Genomic DNA, 20,916 nt, shown 5'->3' with positions numbered 1-20,916 from the left:
CAGCTGGTTTGATGCTGTGCTTTGGATTTCTGGCTAAAAAGTGCTGGTAACACACCAATGCTTTTGGCTGTTGCTGAACAGGCTCGAAGAGCATCAAAATATTCTCTTTTTCCCCCCTTCCCTCTGTTCCCCTCAGTGAGCAGGGCTGGACGTAAAGAAGAGATTGCAGAGGTCAGGAGGGGATGCTGACAGAACAATTGACCCCAACTGGCCAAAGAGGTATTCCACACCTTATAAAGTTGTGGTCGCCAATGAAATTTGAGGTAAAAGAAAAATAACTGCAGGGCATAACCGGCTTCCAAGGTGACTACTGTTGGGGGCATCAAACCCAGCGGGAGTTTACCACTTCCCCTGCCTGTGGGAGGTGGTAAGCAATTTCCTTTGCTTGACTTTTTTTTTCTCTCCCTCTTTTTCCTTCACCTATTAAACTGCCTTTGTCTCAATCCATGAGTTTTCTTGCTTTTTTTCTATTTTCTCCCTCCATCCCATTGGGATCAAGGGAGAGAAGGAGGAAGCAGCTGTGTGAATACTCAGCCATTGGCAGGAGTCAACCCTTCACACTTTCAGAAGAAAGGTTTTCAAAATATTTCATAGTAACAGCATTTACTATGATATTGCAAGCCCAGTTTTCTTAGAAGTGTGCCTTATTACTGAAATGTCTCTACTGTACCCTAAAAAAGTTCAAAAGCATAAATGTTTTTTCTCAGAAAACAAAGTCCAAAGCCCTTCTGTAAGAATAAAGAATTGATAAAGTTCTCCTGTACTGTTCAATCTAGTCACTCTGTTTGCAGGGATCAAGTGGTAGTGTTCAGAAACTTGCATGTTCCACTTTAACAGCAATCTTCTACTTCTGCTACTCTAATTTAGACTACTGCATAATCTCTCTGTGCTAAGCGTGGGAACTTTCTTCTAAGTTACAGTTAACAGTCACTGATAGTTCACTCTGAATTGTTTTTGTTCTTTAGCCTCCCAGTGTCCATGAACAAATACACAGAAAGCAGCAAGCCTTTGCTTTGCTGGACTGCAGCTGTACTCTTGTTTCATATGACAAGCTTTCCAATGTCTTATTTGTTCTCTGTTACAATCTAGTCCGAATTGAGATCTGTACACACGGTATTGGAAAAATAGCCCGTGATGGCAGCATATGGTCTGTACTGTATTTTGTAATAAAACATGAAAAGCAAACGGAAATCTAAAAACAATTAAATGATGCAGTACTAAAACCTATGGTGGTCCTCTGCAGCTTCCTTTTTAACATTATTTAACCTTATCTAACCTTATCTACACTGCCTCCAGTGCCCACAGACTACCCTGTTATTTCAGTTGTTTAAGCAAAAATAGCATTCAAGAATTCCTGTGTGACTCTGTTCCTGTGGTATTGGTTCACTGCTGCCACTGGAATATAATAAAGGAACTGCAGATCTAGGCAAATCATCCAACACTTCAAGAAATTTTTAAAAATGTAAAAAAGTTTTAAAGCTGTTAGATCAACATAACTACACTGGCTGTTTACAAAGATCCCTTCCTTAACAACGACTGTTTGTAAGTCCAGAAGATTAAAGATCATGGCTCCAAATCATAACCACTGCCTTCTCCCCCCACCCCTCCACATAAATTATCAGGAAACAGCTCTAGCAAGCAATAGGCTTACTTTAGTCAAACTCATAAGTAACTCTCTACAGCAAAAGTAAAATTAGTACCTACTCCAGCAAACTCCCCATCGAGCATTAGAGAGGGAACACAATGAAGACGGTGGAAGAATGCTTCTTACAGGGTAATCAATGCAAGTGTTGTTGGTGTAACACCAAAGGCACTGCAAAAGAAACAAAAAAAAACCCCCAATTATTCATCTTCAAAAACAGTTAACAATTTAATGCACCTCTCCAAAGACAGAATTCTTATGTGAAAGTGCTTTATATTATCAAGACTACTGAAGTCCTCGTACAATTTCTCAGTAAAACCTAAACTGAATAAGAATATTTTGTACTTCAGGCAACAAATACTTACACTAGCCTGAAAATATATGGGGGAACATATTGAGGTACTCTGTATACTAGAGGGTAAAATGGCTTGGGTTTAAAATTACTGGAATTAACAAGAGGTACAAAATCAGAAAGCCAATTGTACAGGATTTTCAAATACATGGGATCTTTAAGGAATAAAAATACACTTATAATCTTACTTCAGCCCTGTATTTGATTATCAACAGAAATAAAACAGTAAAGAACCCTTACAATTCTACAGGAGGTTTTGCTGCAAGGTAATAAAGGATACAGCCTTATTCAATCTGTGTTGCAAAGTACATTGTGTACCTTACAGTTATGGGTATTTTTTAAATTTAAAATTTCTTATATTATAGTTACAATGCCAGCATAACATTTCTGCTTTTTAAGCCATCACTAGGCATCAAGCTTACGTTTTGGTTTTCATCTGTTAAAATAAATACTTATTCAAAAGTCCTTTACCACACAACTAAAGCAGTGAAGTAGTTTTGAACAACAGTAACAGGAATCTTTGACAAAACACATTTTTTTAGGATTCATTACAGAAAGAGTTCATCGAGGAACTATGCTTTATCTAACAGTACTATCAAGAACATCTCTGTCATACACCCTCAGTTGCACAAAACCAGTTATCTTCCTCTTAATGGGTTAGAAAACGTTAAATACAAAGGAAACCACTTGTAGCAGATTCTGCTTTCTTGCGAAAAGCGGACACAAGAAAAATGTATTAATATTTTGTAGTTGCTAGACTGTACAAGTTAAACATACCCATAAAGACACATCAACAAAAATAATTAAGAAAGTAGAATAAACTTTGCAAAAACCCCTGCCCCTTTAATCAAGGATGTTAGATTAAAAAAATGCCTTTTTTTAATCAAATATTTAATAAGAATTAACAGTTAAAAAATAATGACTAATGGGAAGCATAGTAAAAGTCATTGTTAAACTCTGAATGTAATGTTGGCCCTGTTTTTAGTAGGAGGTTGGACTAGGTGACTCATGAGGTCTCATCTAACCTCAGTGACTCTACTGGTGGTGACAACGAGGGGCCCAGAAAGGCCAGCTGTATCACTGATGGAGACTCCTGCATCTAACTACTAAAAATGTGTCTAGCCCAAAAGGCAATACCTGATACAGCTACTGACTGGGGCAGAGGCTGAACTACATGAAAATATTTCAATTGACTCATTCCCAAAGCTAAAAATTGAGCTAATTATCAAAATCAAGTTAGAAAAAGCCCAACACCTAAACACCCAAGAATGAAACATTTCCTTAACTTTGATCCTCATCTACATAACCTAAAAATGAAGACTGAAAAGACTTTATTTCATTTAGAGGTAAATCATATATCCTTTGCAGAGTATGCTAGTAACAACGTTCACACTCACATGGCTATCAGTGACTTTATTTTAGAACAGCCTCAAATGGATAATGAAGTGCAACACCATTAATTCGGTCCACCCTCATTTTAAAGATATATTTTCAGTATTAAAAGAGATACTATAGTAACTACGAACACAAAATGAATTCTTCTTCCTCTATATTCAGATAAATGTATGCAAGTGACTGTTATCCCTATCCTTCTCTCCAAAAATTGACTATATTTCCTGATCACAATTTCCTATAGCTGGTTTGAGCTTGCCTAAAATCCACTTTCCACAAGAATTTAGATTCCATACATTTATTATTAGGACAAAGACTGAGAATGACACAAATAAACAGCTGAGGGGAAAAGCATATTGGTAGACTATTCAAAAGCTAAAAATGAGACTTTAGAAAATTCTCCAGAATGCTGAGGCTCTATACATGCACTCAAGTTTTAAAATGTAGTCCTATCTCTAACTAGTACTTGCATTGCACACTGTCATGGAGTTAGAAATATGAAGAGAAAACTCTCACAAGGTGTTAATCAATAAATATTTACATATTATCTGGTAAGAGATAAAGTTATCAAATTTTAATATACCTGGTAATCTGCTAGTCATAGCAGTAAATATTTCTCTGAAGTAAATAAATTGAGTTTCAGAATTCAACAGCTCTAATCAAAACCCTTATGTGTTACCTTTTAATGTGCCATATTGTGAGGAATAAGATGAAATTCAATAGCCTATCTGTAAAATTACCACTCAGAACTTATTGATAAAAACCACAAAAAAATAGGTATTCATTGACCCATAATGATGATCAACAAAATTTGAGCATTTTGAGTTATAATTTTATTTAACCGAACTAAATTACTACATTTAATGGTTTGTTTGGAATGGTTTTTATCTATTCACCAAACATTTAATTTTCATTTTTATCTGCTGCTGCTATCTATTTTATCACCAATATGAAAACCTGATTTTTTTTCTACTGAAGCAATAAAAGTAATTTCAGCAATCTGTTGCTTTTGTATTGCTAAAAGAAGTGCTGATGGCTTTGTTCTGTAGCCTTTTTTTTTTTTTAATGTATGTGCAAATTGTCTGAATCAAGTCTAAACTCCTTTTTCAAGGTTAACACTGGTGCTGTTGAAGCAGTTGCCCTGAATCATCCATCATTCTGTCACCAAAACAAACCTGGACGCTGTCTTTGGTTTGACAGATTCTGAAAACAATGTATCTGTAACTCTATAAGTGTCTTCAGCACACAAACACAGCTAAAGGATTTATTTCTCTCACACGGTGAACATGTAGCTCTCAGGTTAATAGAAGCTCTGCTCATGTATCTGCAGCAGCACTTATTTGAAGACAGGGTCACGCTACTGCCACTGCTGAACATTTAACTGGTAATTTTCCTTTTCCTACTTGATAGTTCTGAACATGAAGAGTTCTTTACACAATGCCATTCTTCTGACAACAAATATTCAGGTCTTACAATACACAATAACCACATTAATACACGTCAATTAATATTTTTCCCTTAAAAAGCCAAAATATGCATAAGACAAGGAGGTAAGTTCAGATAGTTCTCAGTCTTTCCTAGAGAAAAAGTTTTGCAGTGACATACGTAACTTAAAGACACCTGAAATATTTCTTCTCAGTGACATCTCAAGTTTGAATTTGAAATAATCTCTCACTTTACTCTGCAGGGACTGACACCTTTTGCATGCTTATTACAGTCCTTATTGTGGAGCCAAAAAAGTTTTCAGCAAAGGAGAGAGAAACAAATTCTAATGTTTAAATGTCTGCCCTATTGCAATCTCACTGGAAATCTAAACATTTTGCTACCAGAACACTGACCCAGCCTTCCAGTCATAAGCACATACAGTCTGAGGTAGTCAATGGAGAGGCCAACACACCTGGACATCTACAAAGTGCTGATCCAATCTGCCTCAGTTAAATGGATTCTTGGGGCATCTTCAGAGAAAGGCACTTCCAGTTTATTTACATTAATTTCCCAGTTCTTCTTTTCAGTATACGAGAAATGCAAGGCATTTTAGCCACATAAAATTGAGTTTATCTTGTTCTTTTAGAAGATGGACATTTAGCTAAGTGCTGCTCACAAAATAAGTCTGAACCAGTACCAACATCAACTTGCTCAGTTGAGCTATAAAAGCCCTGAGCACACATTGACACTGGAAGCCTGGATTCGGTCTGTCCTCTTCAGACAAAGCAGAGAAACACCCTGAGTGACCAAATCATGGAGCACCCCTGGCAAAGTGAAGGCACACTGGCAGCACAGGGGAAGCAGCACATCAGTTGACTTCATCATTCAAATAAGAATAGATAATAGAACTGACTGATCTTGACTTCCTCTTGTTAGGGGGAGTTTGAGTAGATTCACCTTTAAAAACAAAACAAGAAACCCACCAAACAGTCAAAATAACCTCAACAATTTGATTTCATATGAAGTGGAAATTTTCATCAATCAAAAAAGATGTTAAAAATCTTACCGAAACATTTTTTAGACATTCATCACAGGACTTCTGGGAAAATGCTGAACATGCTAGAAAAAACAAACAAACAAACACACAGAGATTATATATTTATTTTTATTCCACAAGCATTTATCATAACATTTGTCATTTTCTTTTTTCTGGTTCTAGATACAAGCAACAATTTTGAAAGACGTAATGAAATCTCAGTAATTCCATTCCAGGAGAACTGCAGGAAACACAGATACAAAACATTTAAATTTGACCTCTGATACAGGGAAACAACTCAAGGTTACCTTTAACTTCAATTTTTTTTCTCTAAGGACAATACAGGAGATTTAACCCAAAACCCTCCCTGTATCTTTGCTGAAGTTCTAGGACTTCCACACTTCAATTTAGGGAACATTCTAAATTTTGCAGGTTTGGAACCTTTGCAAAAGCTGACCCTTGTCTAGGGTTGATTCCCAGCCATAGATATTAACCTTTCTTCTGGGGGAAAAGTTTTTAAAAGATAAAGCTCTCCAAATAACATGATTTTAAATAACAAAAAAACCCCACTTCCAAACATAGGACACAAGTTAATTTGCAAGTATTCAACAAGACCTTTAACAGAAGTTTGAAAAGACAAGTGACATGGAAGCACTTAACGCACATTCTCTTTGGATGTAAAAAAAAAAAAAATATATTTACTGGTGTTCACATTTACTTCATGTAGAAGTACTGCATGTTTATCATCTTAAGACCAGTCTTTTTTTATCCATAACTCAGATATAACTTGTTGCCCACAGGACCACATACATGCCAAAGTCTTGACCTAGATGAACTACTCAAAAGATGAGTGGGAGTCTCTTCTGGTCTGACCCTGGATTTTTCTTCCAGTAACTGTAGTTCCTATGATAATTTTTATACTATTTAATGAAACAAACTTTTTATTATTTCTATAAATATCACATATACAAGGGGAAGATATCTCCAAAACGGGAATTCAATTATAGCTTTAATGAAAAACTGCATTAGTCACAAGCAGTTATCAATTTGACCTAAGTTATTTACTTGTGAGACAACTCTATATTTCAATATTTTCTTTTCATAATTCAATATTATATCTTTCTGGTACTAATTCCTAACATTAAATGTATTTTATATACTAGTATATTCAGCTTTAATTAATATTTTTGTAGAGAAAAACACCCTACTACTTTATCTGGTACCAATTAAATTGTTACCAGTACCAATTAACAGCTTCAGTGTAAGGCCAATATACCAATTCATGGAAAAACAACACGAAAAGCAGCTTTAGAAACAGTTCTCAGTTTAAACTTAAAAATTTTCAAATGGGATTATTCCACATGAAGTACCACCATACTTATTATAAAAATGCTTAATTACATTTTCAATTTAAGATTTAAAACACCCAAACAAACTAGCTTTCTAAACACGAATTAGCGAAGCACTGTCAGAAACATGCAAGTACACCAAACAAGATTTAGGTTAGACTTAGATTTCTAAAATGAGATTTAGGTTACATTTTCAGTACCTGAGTAATCTACAGCAAAGTGAAGAAATATTCCTTGGATTTTTATCAAACTTTTCATACTGTTTCTTTTTTATGCCTTCCTATTGCCATATTATAGCAGATAAGCTCTACAGACATATAATCAAAAGATGGAGGCATAAACTGTTAAAAAAAATTAGATTAAACATAAATTCTAGAAGTCTAAAGAACAGTATAAGTCTTAGCAAAAATACTTCCAAACATATCACAATACATATTTCAAAAATAAAAACAACTTTATATACCACTGTTATCAAATTTAACATTACTATAAGTGACAGAAAACAAAAATTTTTCATTCTGCTTTATATATTTCTCCAAATCACATCACTTACAAAGATATATAAATTTCCCTCCAGTTACAGTGTTCTCCACAAGAGAAGATAGAATAAAATGTCTCTCAAACTGAAAAGGAAAAACACAGCCGTCCCCTCCAATCTACCTTGCTAAAGCACTATGTGCATCAGCACATTAAACAAAAATAACTTTGAATTATTGTTTTACATTCAAACATATATGAAGTTGACATTCTCCCTCTAGCATTTCAAGGGTATACTGTATTATCGGTATTGGGGAAAAAGATAAATGTAAACCATACTATCACTATCAACAATAATTCACAATGTATTTTAAACAATATTTTTCAAACATAGTAATTCCTTCTATACTGCCATGTAACATCAGCTTTAATGACCTAACATACAATAAAATGAGAAATCATTTTTACACACTAAGACTGGTTTACTAAGTAGTGGAAGCATTATTTTGACAAATGCAATTTTTACCAAAATAGTTTAGTGCAACACCTTGTACAGAGTGAAGTGTAGTGGTATGAAGATTATATTCACACATGATAAGTAAAAGCTATTACTGTCCATGCACTTTTATTTTTTAATTACAACTAAAATGCTGCCCAGCCATACAGGAATTGTACTAAGTTAACTATACACTAATTATCTGTATGATCTTACTTTTTTTAAGAGACATACTCATGGACGAGGATAAAAACACAGAACAAAGGCTGTTCCTCCACCAAATACAGGCAAAATAGAACAGCACTGACAATAAAACTCTATTTTGCTTAAGAACAGCTTTTTCCCCTTCCCAATATGTATTTACGCACGAAGGTAGTATATGCAACATTGGGATTTTTTGGTTTGTTTTTTTCTCTCCAGGAAGACAGAAGTCTACACAGCACATACAAGGACTGATGACTGCTGTACACCCTTAAGATCAGTGAGGAATTAGGGGTGATACCTCTTACCATCCCACTAAAACTAAACAACACAACTGCTCAGACAGCCAAAAACCTTTCAACATCTACATTAAGCTTATTCACAGCTTGTTTATTTTAATGTCATCTCTGTCTCCTTTCTTAGGACACCACTACTCCTCAACGTAAAACAGTTGTTCCCTCTTTCTGGTACACAAGTACCTTCTCCCTCAAGCTTCCTTCTGCTCCAGCAATTAAAGCCATACTCTTCTTGGTATTTTCTGAAATGGGGAACAATACACCCTTTGTAGTCCTGCTTTATGCCAGTCCAGCCCTGTTGAACATAGGTGCTGAACTGGTGGAATATTTAGCAGGATGGCATACAAGGTCCCACAGTTTTGCAAGACTACCACAGAACTGTCTTCTCTGTCTTCAGGAGAGCATCCCTTCAGTAACTGATGTGGATCTGACAGTCAACAAGCCTACCTCCCTACTTTTTTCCAACTGTTTCAATTTAAGATTAGAATAATACATAATAGTCATATGGCATAACAATCTACCTCTTTTTTTTCCACTTCAAACATATTTCTAATATTTATTCCATAAAGGTCACCCACATCTTTCTGTGTAATATCCTGCTCCTTCTCCATAACAACCAACCTGTCAAGAGCAAATTCCTATACTCCTGTAAGAACAATAATACATTAAAGCTTCTTCCTAGAGAATCCATAAGGAATCCCACTATGAATTCGACAAAGGTTTTGACTTCAAACTCAATCTTTGGTTTTGCTTACATTTCTCAGAACTACTAGAAAGAAGCTGATTAACTTGCAGCTGTTGATAGGTTTACCTTTTGTTACTTCCTCTCTAACAGCTGAGGAACACTGACAGCTCCCTTTCTGTGCTGCTTCAAGTTAGTTGTCTCTCAAAGCTGGAGACACCCTTTTCGAGTATAAACCTTCTCTAAAAGCAATTAAACATCTCAAACCGGAGTCTAGACACACACATCAAGGTCCACTTGAGATACCCTAATTTAATGCCAACTAACCCAACGTGCACCTTTGTGGTCACATCTGTGAGCAGCAACCAAATCTGAGGCTGAGCTTCACCAACTGCCTGCCAAAAGCAGCTATAAAGCAGCTCTGACATAAACGATTTCAACAGAACAGGGTGGGAAGAGCATCTCCATCAGCTTCTCCTTCCAAGCCACGTTCCTCCTCACCATCCAGGACTGAGCATACCTAGGCGACTGTGTGCTCCTGGATGACCCTGCTTGAGCAGGGAGGTTGGACCAGATGACCCACTGCGGTCCCTTCCACCCTGACTCATCCTGGGACTCTGTGACTGCCGCCCCCGAGCAGCAAAGCTCCCGACACCCCCGCAGGCCGGCAAACCCCAGCGCCATCGACCTGTCCTTCGGCCGGGAGCGGGCTGTTCCCCCCGCCCCACGGAATCAGCTCCGGGTCGGGGCAGGAGCCCCACGGCGAGCCCCGGGCTCCCCCAGCTCTCCCAGCTCTCCCGAAGGCTCCGGGCAGTGCTGGGCCCCAGCAGGCCCAGGGCCGTCCCCCGCCGTGCCCCGATCAGGGCCGAGCGCTGACCGCGGGCACACCCGCCCGGGAAGGCCCTACGGCCGCACCCCCTGCGGGGCGCAAGGGAAGAGAAAGGAAGAGAACGAAAGGGAAGGGAAAGGAAGAGAACCCCGCGCTCCCGTGCTGCCCGCCTCGCCTTACCCAGCGCCGGCGGAGCCCCGGTGGGGCTCTGCGCCAGCCCCATCGCGGCTCGGCCCCAGAGCAGCGCCAGGCCCTGCAACCACAGCGGCCACCGCCGCGCCTCCATCGCCGGGATGAGTCGGGACCGGGCTCGCTCCGCGCCCGGCCCCGCGCAGGCGCCGGAGCCCCGCGGGGCGGAGCGGGGCGGGCCCGGCGCGGGGCGAGCGGCCGCTCACCTGCAGTCGCTGTAGGCCGGTTGAGCGGTACACCGGGCCTTTTTCTCTCTCTCGAGGCGTGTTCTTTGGATGTGACACTCTTCCTCCCTTTGCAGTGTTAACTCTGCGGTGCCTGTGAGGGCGAGGAGGTGGCGAGGATCCTGAGCCCCGGCTCCTGCTTGCTTGTGTCGTTCCTCATTGAGGATGGGCCAGCAGGCTGCCAGAGCCAGCAAAGACATCCCCAAGCCAGGGCTACCAGAGAAGAGAATAAAGAGATGGGGACAAACTTAAAATTTGCCGTGACCTTTCAATTTAAAAAGACTAATGAGTTGTTGGTTGTACACAGTGACACACCTCTTAGGGCCTTACGGAAGCATTTAACACTCTTTGAAATGCCCAAGGGTGTACAGAACACCCAGATCAGGCTGCAAGTTATAGCACAGGAACAAAAGAAACAGCCCCCAAACCCTCTGAGATGGCAGGGTAAGGACACATAGGACATTTTGGGCATCTCAGCAGCCCTAGACAACTGTGTTTAGGCACTGAATCAAATCCTTAATGGCCCACAAAGTGAGATACCTTGCCATGCTGGGACAGCCAACCTTGCTTTAATTAAACGATCCCATAGCTGAACTTTGAACACTGTGACCGTGGGAAGTTTGATATTGGGCTATCAATAACCAAAGTACTGGTGTAGGATTTGTTAGTGCTCAAAGATTCTGCTCCGAGTGGGAAGCAAACGCTCCCTCCAAATATGGCATTGTTCAGTCAGTGGTGACTCTAGCTACTTGTGACCACCTTTCTCAAACACTCCCTCTCTTCTATTTAGGCCATTTTTATTAGTCTTGTGTACTAAGACCATTGTTGCTCTTGAAAGTATTGGAGTTGGTTTGTTGGTATAGAGAAAGCAGATCTGAGCTATTTCAGATGCTTTTGCAAATACACTTGAGTTATTACAAGGAATAAGAGGAATGTTCTTCACAGTGGTTGACCTTGCCATCCTATCTATCTTTAGACACCTGATTCACCTTACTGCAGAGATTAATCTCCCTAAAATCCCACAAGTAAGAGATGAGTAGCTCCAGGAAAAAGTTCAGAGGGAATTATGACAACTGCTATTAACTTTGGTGGCTTAGGCCAGCGTGTAAAATTGAAGGGATTGAACCCAACTAAGGTGCCCTTACCTTAAGTTTCAACCCATGCATTAAAAAGTTATATACATTTAATTTTGTCTATGTCATCTTTTGATTTTTTTGCAGCAGGTTTAGAGTCCCTGCTTCTTGGTTTTCAGGGATGTTAGAAAAATAAAACCAAAAGCGTGAATATATAGGCCATATGGACACAAAGATGTTTTTTACCTGAGGTTAATGTAGGACAATACTTCTTTGTGACTTAGCCTGCTTCAGGTGGCAGGATCGTTGAATGGTTTGGGTTGGAAGGGACCTTTAAAGGTCATCTAGTCCCACTCCCCTACAATGAGCAGGGACATCTTTTGCCAGGTTTTACCACGTGTTCAAATCTATAAATCTTTATGCTTTGAAAACCTTCTTTTTTTCTTGTTTCTTGAAGTCACTTGGAATGTGCTCTTGGAATGCCAGAGACACACAAGTGACAAAGACTACCAAAGACAAGGAACTGTTTACAATATATAATTTTGTATACAATATATTATTATATTAATTCAATAGATCATAGCTACGGAGGCATATGACAGAGATGTATAAAGTCATGAGTGGCACAGAAAAAGTGAACACAGGAGGACTTCTTTCTAATACAAGACCTGAAGGGCATTGAACACAATTATCAAGTAGAAGATTGAAAAAAAAAAGTACTTAGAAGAAAATAAAGAGCTTAAAATTGTGAAACTCCGTATTTGGATATTAAGGACACTACAAGTTCAGGTTAGGCCAAAAGTCAGGAATTTTTTTCCATGAATATGTCTGTTAACAGTTATTAAATACCAAGATATTACCTCTGGTTCAGAAAGTCCCTGAACCACACTGCCAGAAGCTGTGTGCAATTGCTGAGGAAGATGCATTATATGACTGCTTTATTCTGACATTCTTCCTTAGGCATCTGTTGTTCACTGCCATTCTAGGCGAGATACTGAGCTAAAAGTGTCCTTGAAATGACTTTATATGTCTGTTCTTATTAATTTTCTTTTTCTTTGGAGCTTATGTTATATTCAACATGATTTTACTGAATTATGTTTGAGGCAAAGGGGAAGTCCTCTAGCTAATTTTTTATATCTTAGAATTGGATGGTTTTATGTATTCAGTGAAGAACAGCTTCTCATAAAACAGCTCAAATTCCAAGCCAGATTTTGTAATTTTTCCTTGAGGTGCCTCTGGCATGGTTATGTTAGAGGAAGTATCTTTTAGCTGGAGCCGAGTGTTATGGGAGAGAGGGAGAAAAATAGAATTTGCTGAGAGCTCTTCGGAAGTATGGTTATATCCATCTTCTTTGATTTAGCTTTGTTATTCCTCTGGGGGAAGAAAACATTAATACAATTTATGAACAGCTGTGGTAATTCTCTCACAATAACTGTTTCTATAGTAATGAAACACGTTTTTTCTTGGTTAGGTAGCCACTCCCTCAGCAGACATAAATTCCCAGGAAATGGAGTGTAGATGACAAGAAAAAGTGATCTACCAAGAAACTGGGTTTGGAACAAGCTGTATATAGTAAGATTGCAAACAAACGTAAAATCTCAGAACTTAAAACAGTTTTTGCTTTTTTCTGTCATAATTCCATGTGCATTTCAAATTACAAGGATTTTTGTGTGCTCTGTAGATTTTGCCTGGTTTTTTGAACAGTTTTTTTCTACTCATGCATTTTCAACATCACCTTTGGCCCCTTTTCCTCCTCTCTGCTCCAGCTCCTCCATAGTGATAGAACAGCTGAATGAGCCATTCCCTGGGTAGATGAACAAAGAACAGATTGGGCTGACAGAATCTTGTCTTCTTTTTTTAGCTCATTTATTTTTCATCCTTACTGGCACTAACAATCTCAAAGGTGATTATATGGGTTACAAAGTCTCTGTGTGTTCAGTTGATTCCCTTAATGACAGTGTTACTTCATCACTGTGACTGAGTTTACCCAGCTTGCCTGATTGCAATATGCTTAAATAATTCAGCTGATAAGTCATAAAAGTGATTAAATTGTCACTTCTTTTTTTCCTGTGTTGGGCTTATGAACGTAGGTCCTGGTAAAAGATATTTTGCTACAGCAATACATTGTTCAAAGAGTTTGTTTTAGTTTGTGGCTGGCTGGAGCATGAATGTGTCTTCAGGTTGCGGTTTGATGTGTAATTAGATCAGTGTTTCCAAAACAATCAGTCTGTACTTCTCTGTCCCTGAATATTTGTTCTTGTATCTGAAAACCACTGTGGTATATGAAGATAAATGTACCTGCATGCCTACAGTGAACTTATGCATGTGGAAGTTAGTTTTTCAGTGAGATCAGTGATACCCTATGTGGCTCACTGTGCATGGTACCAAATTTTTGTGCTGGCATAGCAGAGGAGAAATTGTACCCCAGAGGGTTTTGTTTCTTTGATTTCTCAGGAATCAATTTCTGCAGGACCAGCTTAAATGTACGTTGGCTTCATGTTAAGGCTTCATGGCTTCCCTGAAGTCATGCAAGAGGGTACATGTGCAGTCTAGTACTTTAACAAAGTACTAACTGATTAAATACCTACAGGGTATAAGAATGTGCACCTTCATATAGTCTTCTTAAGTGTGTATTCAGACTTTAATAAAATGGCTTCTACAACTATCTTTCTAAAATTAAAATTATTAATAATACCATTTTATGGAGGAAAATGTGCAGCCATGAGTTCAGGCTATTTCTCAAGGTCAGATAAAGAAAATTAGATCTTCCTGGTCAATATTCACCTTCTGCCTTATAATAACCACTCTTCCATAAATCATCTTTGCTGAAACAGAATTCCTAGAGATCTGAATGATTAGAAGGTTTAAGTATCATAAACAAATTAGAATCAGTCCTGCAAACACACAGATAGCAGATATTTGCAGGGATCAGAGCAATGCAGTTTATTCAAGGGGTTTGTGGTTTTGCTATAAATGCCATGGCCCATTTTCATCTTTCAGGCAAACCCTGAGATTAAACAGGAGATTAAATTGGCTGCTAAATGGTCTTAATAAATTCAGACGTGATCAGCAGAATACTACTGGGACAGTTAAAGTAAATCAGTCTTCTCAATAGATGGGGGCTTCTGCTGTCACGGAAATAAGATTTGCACCCACGGTGAGTTTTCACTTGTAAAGAAGTAACCTAGGGGAATATACAGGATCAGATCAGTGTCTCTGCTACGGGTGGTGGTAGCAGCTGATTTTCTTTGGTTTTCATTGCATTGTACTCAGGTGACCACTCACTTAATATTTAGGGAATAAACATACTTTTCAAAAGTGTATCTGCATAATTACTGAATTATCTTGTGGTTATACTGAGTGATAAAAATATTAGCCTCACCAAAAAAGGCATATAGTGGATATTTTTGCCTTCTAATTTTCTCAGCTCCTGTTACATGGGAAGTTTTTTTGAAAAAGAATAGTTGTGAATAGCTCTATGTGCACGATTCTGAAGAATGGTTAATAGTGCTGAATTGCAGTCAAATTGAATTATAGTCTATTTTTAGATTTATTGTAGTACTACTGTGACCAAAATGACAAGCCAGGTGCTTCAAAACTTGTATTTCAGTCAAATCTGACAGTGCATAAACAGCTGTTAACATTTACCCCTCTCTAATATTTCAAACAAGACAGAATGATGAATTTCCTAATATATCTTGTACTGAACTGATGACTCTTAACAGGGCTAACTAATTTATTTTGAAAAGCATTGGACTTAGGCAAAGACTAATTTTTAAATGCAGCATTTCTTTGATGGCAGGGTTGATTTGTTTTTTGGCTGAGCAGTGTTGTACAAAAAATGGACGGAGTGTTCAAGAAAAATAATGTCTGGGGCCTTGGCACAGGGATATTGCTCAGATCTCCTAAACAGGATGGTTGGTTGCAGTCCGGGTAGCGACAGGAGTTGCTGGATCAGAGGAGACTCCCCCAGCTGCTTCTTTGCTCAATTTTCACATGCCAGCTGGCTCCTGTGTGACTAATTCAGCATGTGCATAATCCATTGTTGTAGATTATTTTAAACTAAAGCATCGTTCTGCATTAACTGTGTGCAAAAAGATTGTCCTGTGTGACCATTTTTACATCTAAAGGAACAGTTTCTACAGTTTACAAGCATCCTGTCTGCATGCAAGCCAGTCAGTGCTGCAGCAGGAACCACCAGGAGGCTCTGGAAAAGCTAGAGTCTTTACCCAGGATGTTATGTGACAATTTTAGGTGTAGAAATTTGTCTTGAGACAGCAGGAGCTCCTTGGGAGGAACCCTTAGGACTGTCTGAAATCCCCATCTGCAGATCTCTCACAGTAGTCAGATCCTTTATTGTGGAGGTGGTGAGGAGCAGAGTCTGTCACCTTATGTTTGCTCAGTTGTCTCTTCTGTGCAGGCACTAACTGTGGAGTTCCTGGACGATCCAGGGAGTTAATGAGTTTGGGGCACTGAGTGTGCACACAGGGACACCCCTAAGAACCAGTTACACCACAATTATAACTAAAGGATGACTTGACTTTCATCTGTCTCACACAAAACTTAAATACCACAGCTCTTGCCACAGCACCTCTGTAATTGAAAACCATGCAGAACAGCATTAATCCACCTTTGAAATAAGAGAGGCAACTCGTGATTTCATGTGGGTCTGTCTTGAGGTTTAACCAGGCCTGGGAACATGGCTACAATGCCACACAGATCACGCTGTTTTCTTTGTGCTGTTTAAAATTGCTGTTGATCTCTAGAGAAATCTGTTTCCAAGATTCTGCTCTTTTTCCTCAGAATGAATTAATGTAATGAGACTTAATTGCCTGTTTTGTATTTATCATTGGCTTTGCCTCATTAAGTCTTGCCTCAGTCATAGCTGAGGCAAGAGAGACATTGTAGAGCTACAGTCAGTTGGGGTAGGGTAAATGGGAGAGTCACAAAATGGATCAGCCCAATAAAAGAAGGATTCTGTTGCATTCCAGAAATTAGTAACTCCACTTGAATTAAGCTATTGGCTTACAAACTGACAGAAAATATCCCTTGGCTCTTATTTCCCAGGCTTTAACAACAGAAAGACTTCTGTTGTCAAAAACTGGTAAAAATCAGCTAACAATTTAATGCCAAAGAATGGGATAATTATTTACCCACACAGCTGCTCTTATTTAGTCCATTTTCTAAACTGTAAGGGGACCAGATTTTCTCTTGGCATTTCACAATCTATATCATATGAGTTAACAGACTATTTCAGTTGGACATTGGATCTTTTTCTTAATACTGTGTATTTCCTGGCTTGTCAGCACTTCAACTTTTCTCCCCCCTGCTGCAGACTTGGATTTGGTTCAAAATGCCATATAGCTATGCAAAGACTGTAGTACTGAGCTCTCATATATTTCTGTTCTGAGTATTTTCTATATAAAGTGCTAATATAATTTGCTCCTTGAATCAATTTAAGTAATTGAAGAATCCTAATACCAAAACATCCTGCTGAAGCTTTGATCTAAGGCTAATTTAAGGCTAAGTAAGAAATTGTATTTGTGTCTAGTTATTGTCCAGCAATTTTGTGCAATACCAGTTCTACACCATCACAGAAAAGGAACCTTTTATTCTTTTTTTCATATGCAGTATAAAATTCCCATATTTAAAAATAGGAATGTATCATCATTCCAGCACACATCCCAGAATTACTTCACCTGGAATCTTGACTGTGTCAAGTACTTATGTCTTGCTCCTTTGAAGAAGTTCAGATACAGAGAAGATAGTGTTGATTACCCTCCTTAATTTCACAATATAGACTCACTTGTATTACCCAAAGCAGAGAACTTTCAGAAGGTAGTAGCATTACAAATGTTCCAGTGAACACAGCATCCTGTCCAAATCTCCCTGCTTGTGCTTGTGCTACAGAACTGGGATGTTGGGAATCTGGGAGTTTACAAATGCCTGCTTTTACACCAAACATTTTCAAAACAACTCTGATCGAATCCTTGCTTTGATTTACAGATCATTTCTTTCTAGACAGTGGGTGACAGATTTGTTTATGGGTGGATCATATACTGAATGGGGATTTTCAATTTAAACCTGATGTCCAAATTTCTGATTTTTTTTCCTCCATGTTTGTGCCATTGGACAAGGAAGTCCTGCCTTCTGCTACATCTTCCCTTCTTATGTTCAGTTACAATTGTGCACTTTGGATAAGTGACAAGAGACACAACAGGCATAGTGGTTGGCCACAGGCATTATTTTCAGGAATATAATAGTAATTTCAAAGCATAGAGGAAACTTTAAGAGCTCAAGAAAACAAATTAATAGCTTTCTGCCATTAGGAACTTGTGTTTATTCCTCTTAGGAGACAGAAGTGACAGCGGGGCCAGAAATAAAGCCAAGAAAATGTGTTAAATTACTACAGTAGAGGATTATCAATAACAAAATGAAATGCAAAACATTGTAAAAAAAGCTGTGAGAAAAAATAATTTCCGGAACCAACCCAGGAAGCATGATCAATTTTAGTTTGCTAATTTACAATAACATTCAAGCAAATCCAGTCATAGGCTGTGTTACCTATGACAAACCATACAGGAGCTTCTACAGCCCCTCATGGCATCTCTGGTGCCCTGCAAAAATAATGAGGTGTCATTTGAGATATTGTCTTGTAAAATATACTTCCTTGAGGGCTGCTGTGGACATCTGAACCCAGAGAACTGACTTGGCCATGCTAGGAAAGCAGGCAAAGGACCCTGGAATTGTTTTGGGCATGAGGCCATCCATGAAACAGAGAGGTATGATGTACAGAAAGGTTCTTAGAAGAAAAGGACAATTTTCTAAGGACAGAAACTGTCAAATGCAATATTTCTTCTAAAGAAAAGGTAATTTACTTGGCTGACTTGAGAATCAAATGAAAGCTGCAGCATTTTAGTACTTTACCATGCATACACAAGCAGCTCAGGGGCATATTTCATCAAATTATGTTGTTTTCATTTTATCTATCTAATAAGACCTTTTTGAGTTCTTTACCTGTGTTTTAAACCAAGAAGTCCTTGTGATGTGTTTGAATCTTACCGTGAGTAGTGAAATCTACTCCAAGCAAATTCTGTTCTGCCCAGTGTTCAAGATCTTCTATAGCAGCTCTAAGCAGATTAGCACTGAAAGCCAGAGAGAATTACAGCTCTCAGAGGACTTCTCAAGTGAGGCATCAGCCATCAAGATTAGTGGTTCTCAAGGTTCTCATAACTCCTTGGCTAATTAAGGGGCAGCCACATGGCATTTGAGAGCGTACATGCAAACCAACTGGAACTGATGTACCTTAATGAGCGACGAACTCCATAACTCAGCAGCGGCTGACACAAGAACTGCTGAAAGCCCCACCAACACCTTGCTATTTGCTAAGCTGCAGTGCCGGAAAGCTCACGTGTTGTGGCTGCCGGTGTGCCACCAAGCTTGCAGAGCCAGCTCTTTCCCAGCTGTTAGGCTGACTCTCCCAATTATTTGCAAGGGAGATGTCCTCACCCCTGCAGCTGAGGAGGTCAACAGCATTTAGTCCGAGTTGCAGATAGCAAGTTAGACCTGAAAGTGCCTGCATCACAAGCCTAACGAAGAGCAGAAAGGTGAATGTTTTTTTGATGACTGGGCTTGTTATTCTCAAGGCCTTCCCTGGGAGATGTATAATTTAATCAAGCAGAATAGTCAGCAACAGAAGGCAGCTAAATTTGTGCAGTCTGATTGATCTGAAGCTGTACTGTAAAAACATGCCCTCCACTCATCCCGTTTTGTGAGAATGCAATTACTTTTCAGCTGCTTCCCAAGATGATACTTTTGCCAGGAAACAACCTGTCTGTAGAATATATTAGCACAACAGTAGAAAGAACCTGAGCATTTTATTGTTCCTGACTTGATTAGAATCAAAACAGTGAAATAATAGTAACCCCTGGTGCTGAGTCTCTACAGATAACACTAAACCATTCCCATACAACCTATAAGCTAATCCATATATCTTAATATCTGGCACTATTAATTGATTAAAAAATACCTCTTTTCTTACTAATATCATGAGCAGTTTTCTTCATACATATATACTCTAAAGAATCTAATCTTCAAATTCAGAAAGTCAACTTTTTTTTGTGCTTCACTGCCTCTTTTCCTTGCCATACCATCTTTTTCTAAGTGAATTAGGATAAAATGAAAGGGAACAAACTTTGAAATGTTTTGAAACATGATTTTTTTGTCTTGCTAATAGATGTTCAACATTTTTCTCCAAATGCAGCATTTTTCAACAGCTTCTACAATTACTAAACACAAACCACTTTAAAAAATTTTCAAATTAACAGACTCTTTCTTATGCAAATTGCTCATTAAGTGAGAAAACAAAGGCATCAAAGTAAGGCATCACAGAGAATCAACCTAAAGCTGCCATCTTGCCCTTCTACTTCCACTCAGATTTGTGTTGGCAGTTGTGCTTGTGACCAGGAGGCAGACTAGATTAGCCACCCAGGGGGCTGAAAACTAAATAAGCAGAGAAGATGCAAAAGGAGCATTAAGACATGATTTCATCTTCCGGTAGCAGAATATATTTACATCTGTTTAAGTCCATTAAAAAAAAAAAGCACATGCTGAAGTCTTTTGAATAGTAGGTTGGAAAGTGTCTGCAGTACCAGGACCTGGTTTAGGAAACAACTTATTTTTGACATAACTGCTAGTATTTATTTAAACTCCAATGTGAATTTTTAAGTGATCTTAAATATTTATTTATACATATGTTGTGGCTTTGGGAAGAAAACTAGTGTAATATCAATGGTTACAGACCCCTCTGATTGGTGGAAGGTCTGTAATTTGGGGTGGTGAGATCAGAGAGAGACTGAAGAGCACTGGGCTTTGGTGCTAAAATGCCAGCCTTGGCAGTGGTGGCTAAACACCATCTTCTGGGATGGCATATAGCTAGGAAGTGGTGCTGAGCATTCGGTCAACATCTGTGGTCCCCAAGTCCCCAAGTACTGCTTGGGCAGTACTTTTAATGCTGTGTTTTCAGAGTTCGCTTATAACCTTCTGGGAGTCTGGTGCTGAGGAAAGCTTATTCAGATACTTAGAGCTTTAATTACTCTTGAAGTCCAGCTGTCTGTTCTCTCTCCTCAAAACAGTCAATCACTCCTACCCTACAGCTCACCACAACTGCTGCTGCCCTGCGCTCAGCCTTTACATCTCCTTGCAGCTGCCACACCCAAAAGACAAAGCTCCCATACCTAGGAGTCTAATACCT

At 38.8% G+C, this 20,916-nt stretch overlaps 1 protein-coding gene across 3 annotated transcripts in view; it reads right to left on the bottom strand.

Moving 5' to 3' along the window:
- The window catches only part of LOC113968277 (pituitary tumor-transforming gene 1 protein-interacting protein-like), a 30,027-nt gene extending 19,532 nt beyond the window's left edge, over positions 1-10,495 (bottom strand). For all 3 annotated transcript variants that reach the window (XR_003534467.1, XM_027684699.1, XM_027684700.1), the window contains exons 1-3: positions 10,358-10,495; positions 5,878-5,930; positions 1,705-1,813 (exon numbers count right to left, since the gene is read on the bottom strand). Coding sequence is in view for 2 of the 3 variants with exons in the window: in XM_027684699.1 (XP_027540500.1) it covers positions 1,705-1,813; positions 5,878-5,930; positions 10,358-10,463 (268 nt within the window). In the remaining variant the exon portion in view is untranslated. The remainder of the gene's footprint in view (positions 1-1,704; positions 1,814-5,877; positions 5,931-10,357) is intronic.
- Positions 10,496-20,916: the final 10,421 nt, after the last annotated feature.

This window comes from Neopelma chrysocephalum, unplaced genomic scaffold, assembly GCF_003984885.1.
Source record: "Neopelma chrysocephalum unplaced genomic scaffold, ASM398488v2 Primary Assembly neopelma1_67, whole genome shotgun sequence".
Taxonomy (NCBI): Eukaryota; Metazoa; Chordata; class Aves; order Passeriformes; family Pipridae; genus Neopelma; species Neopelma chrysocephalum.
This window is presented reverse-complemented; position numbering and strand designations above follow the sequence as displayed.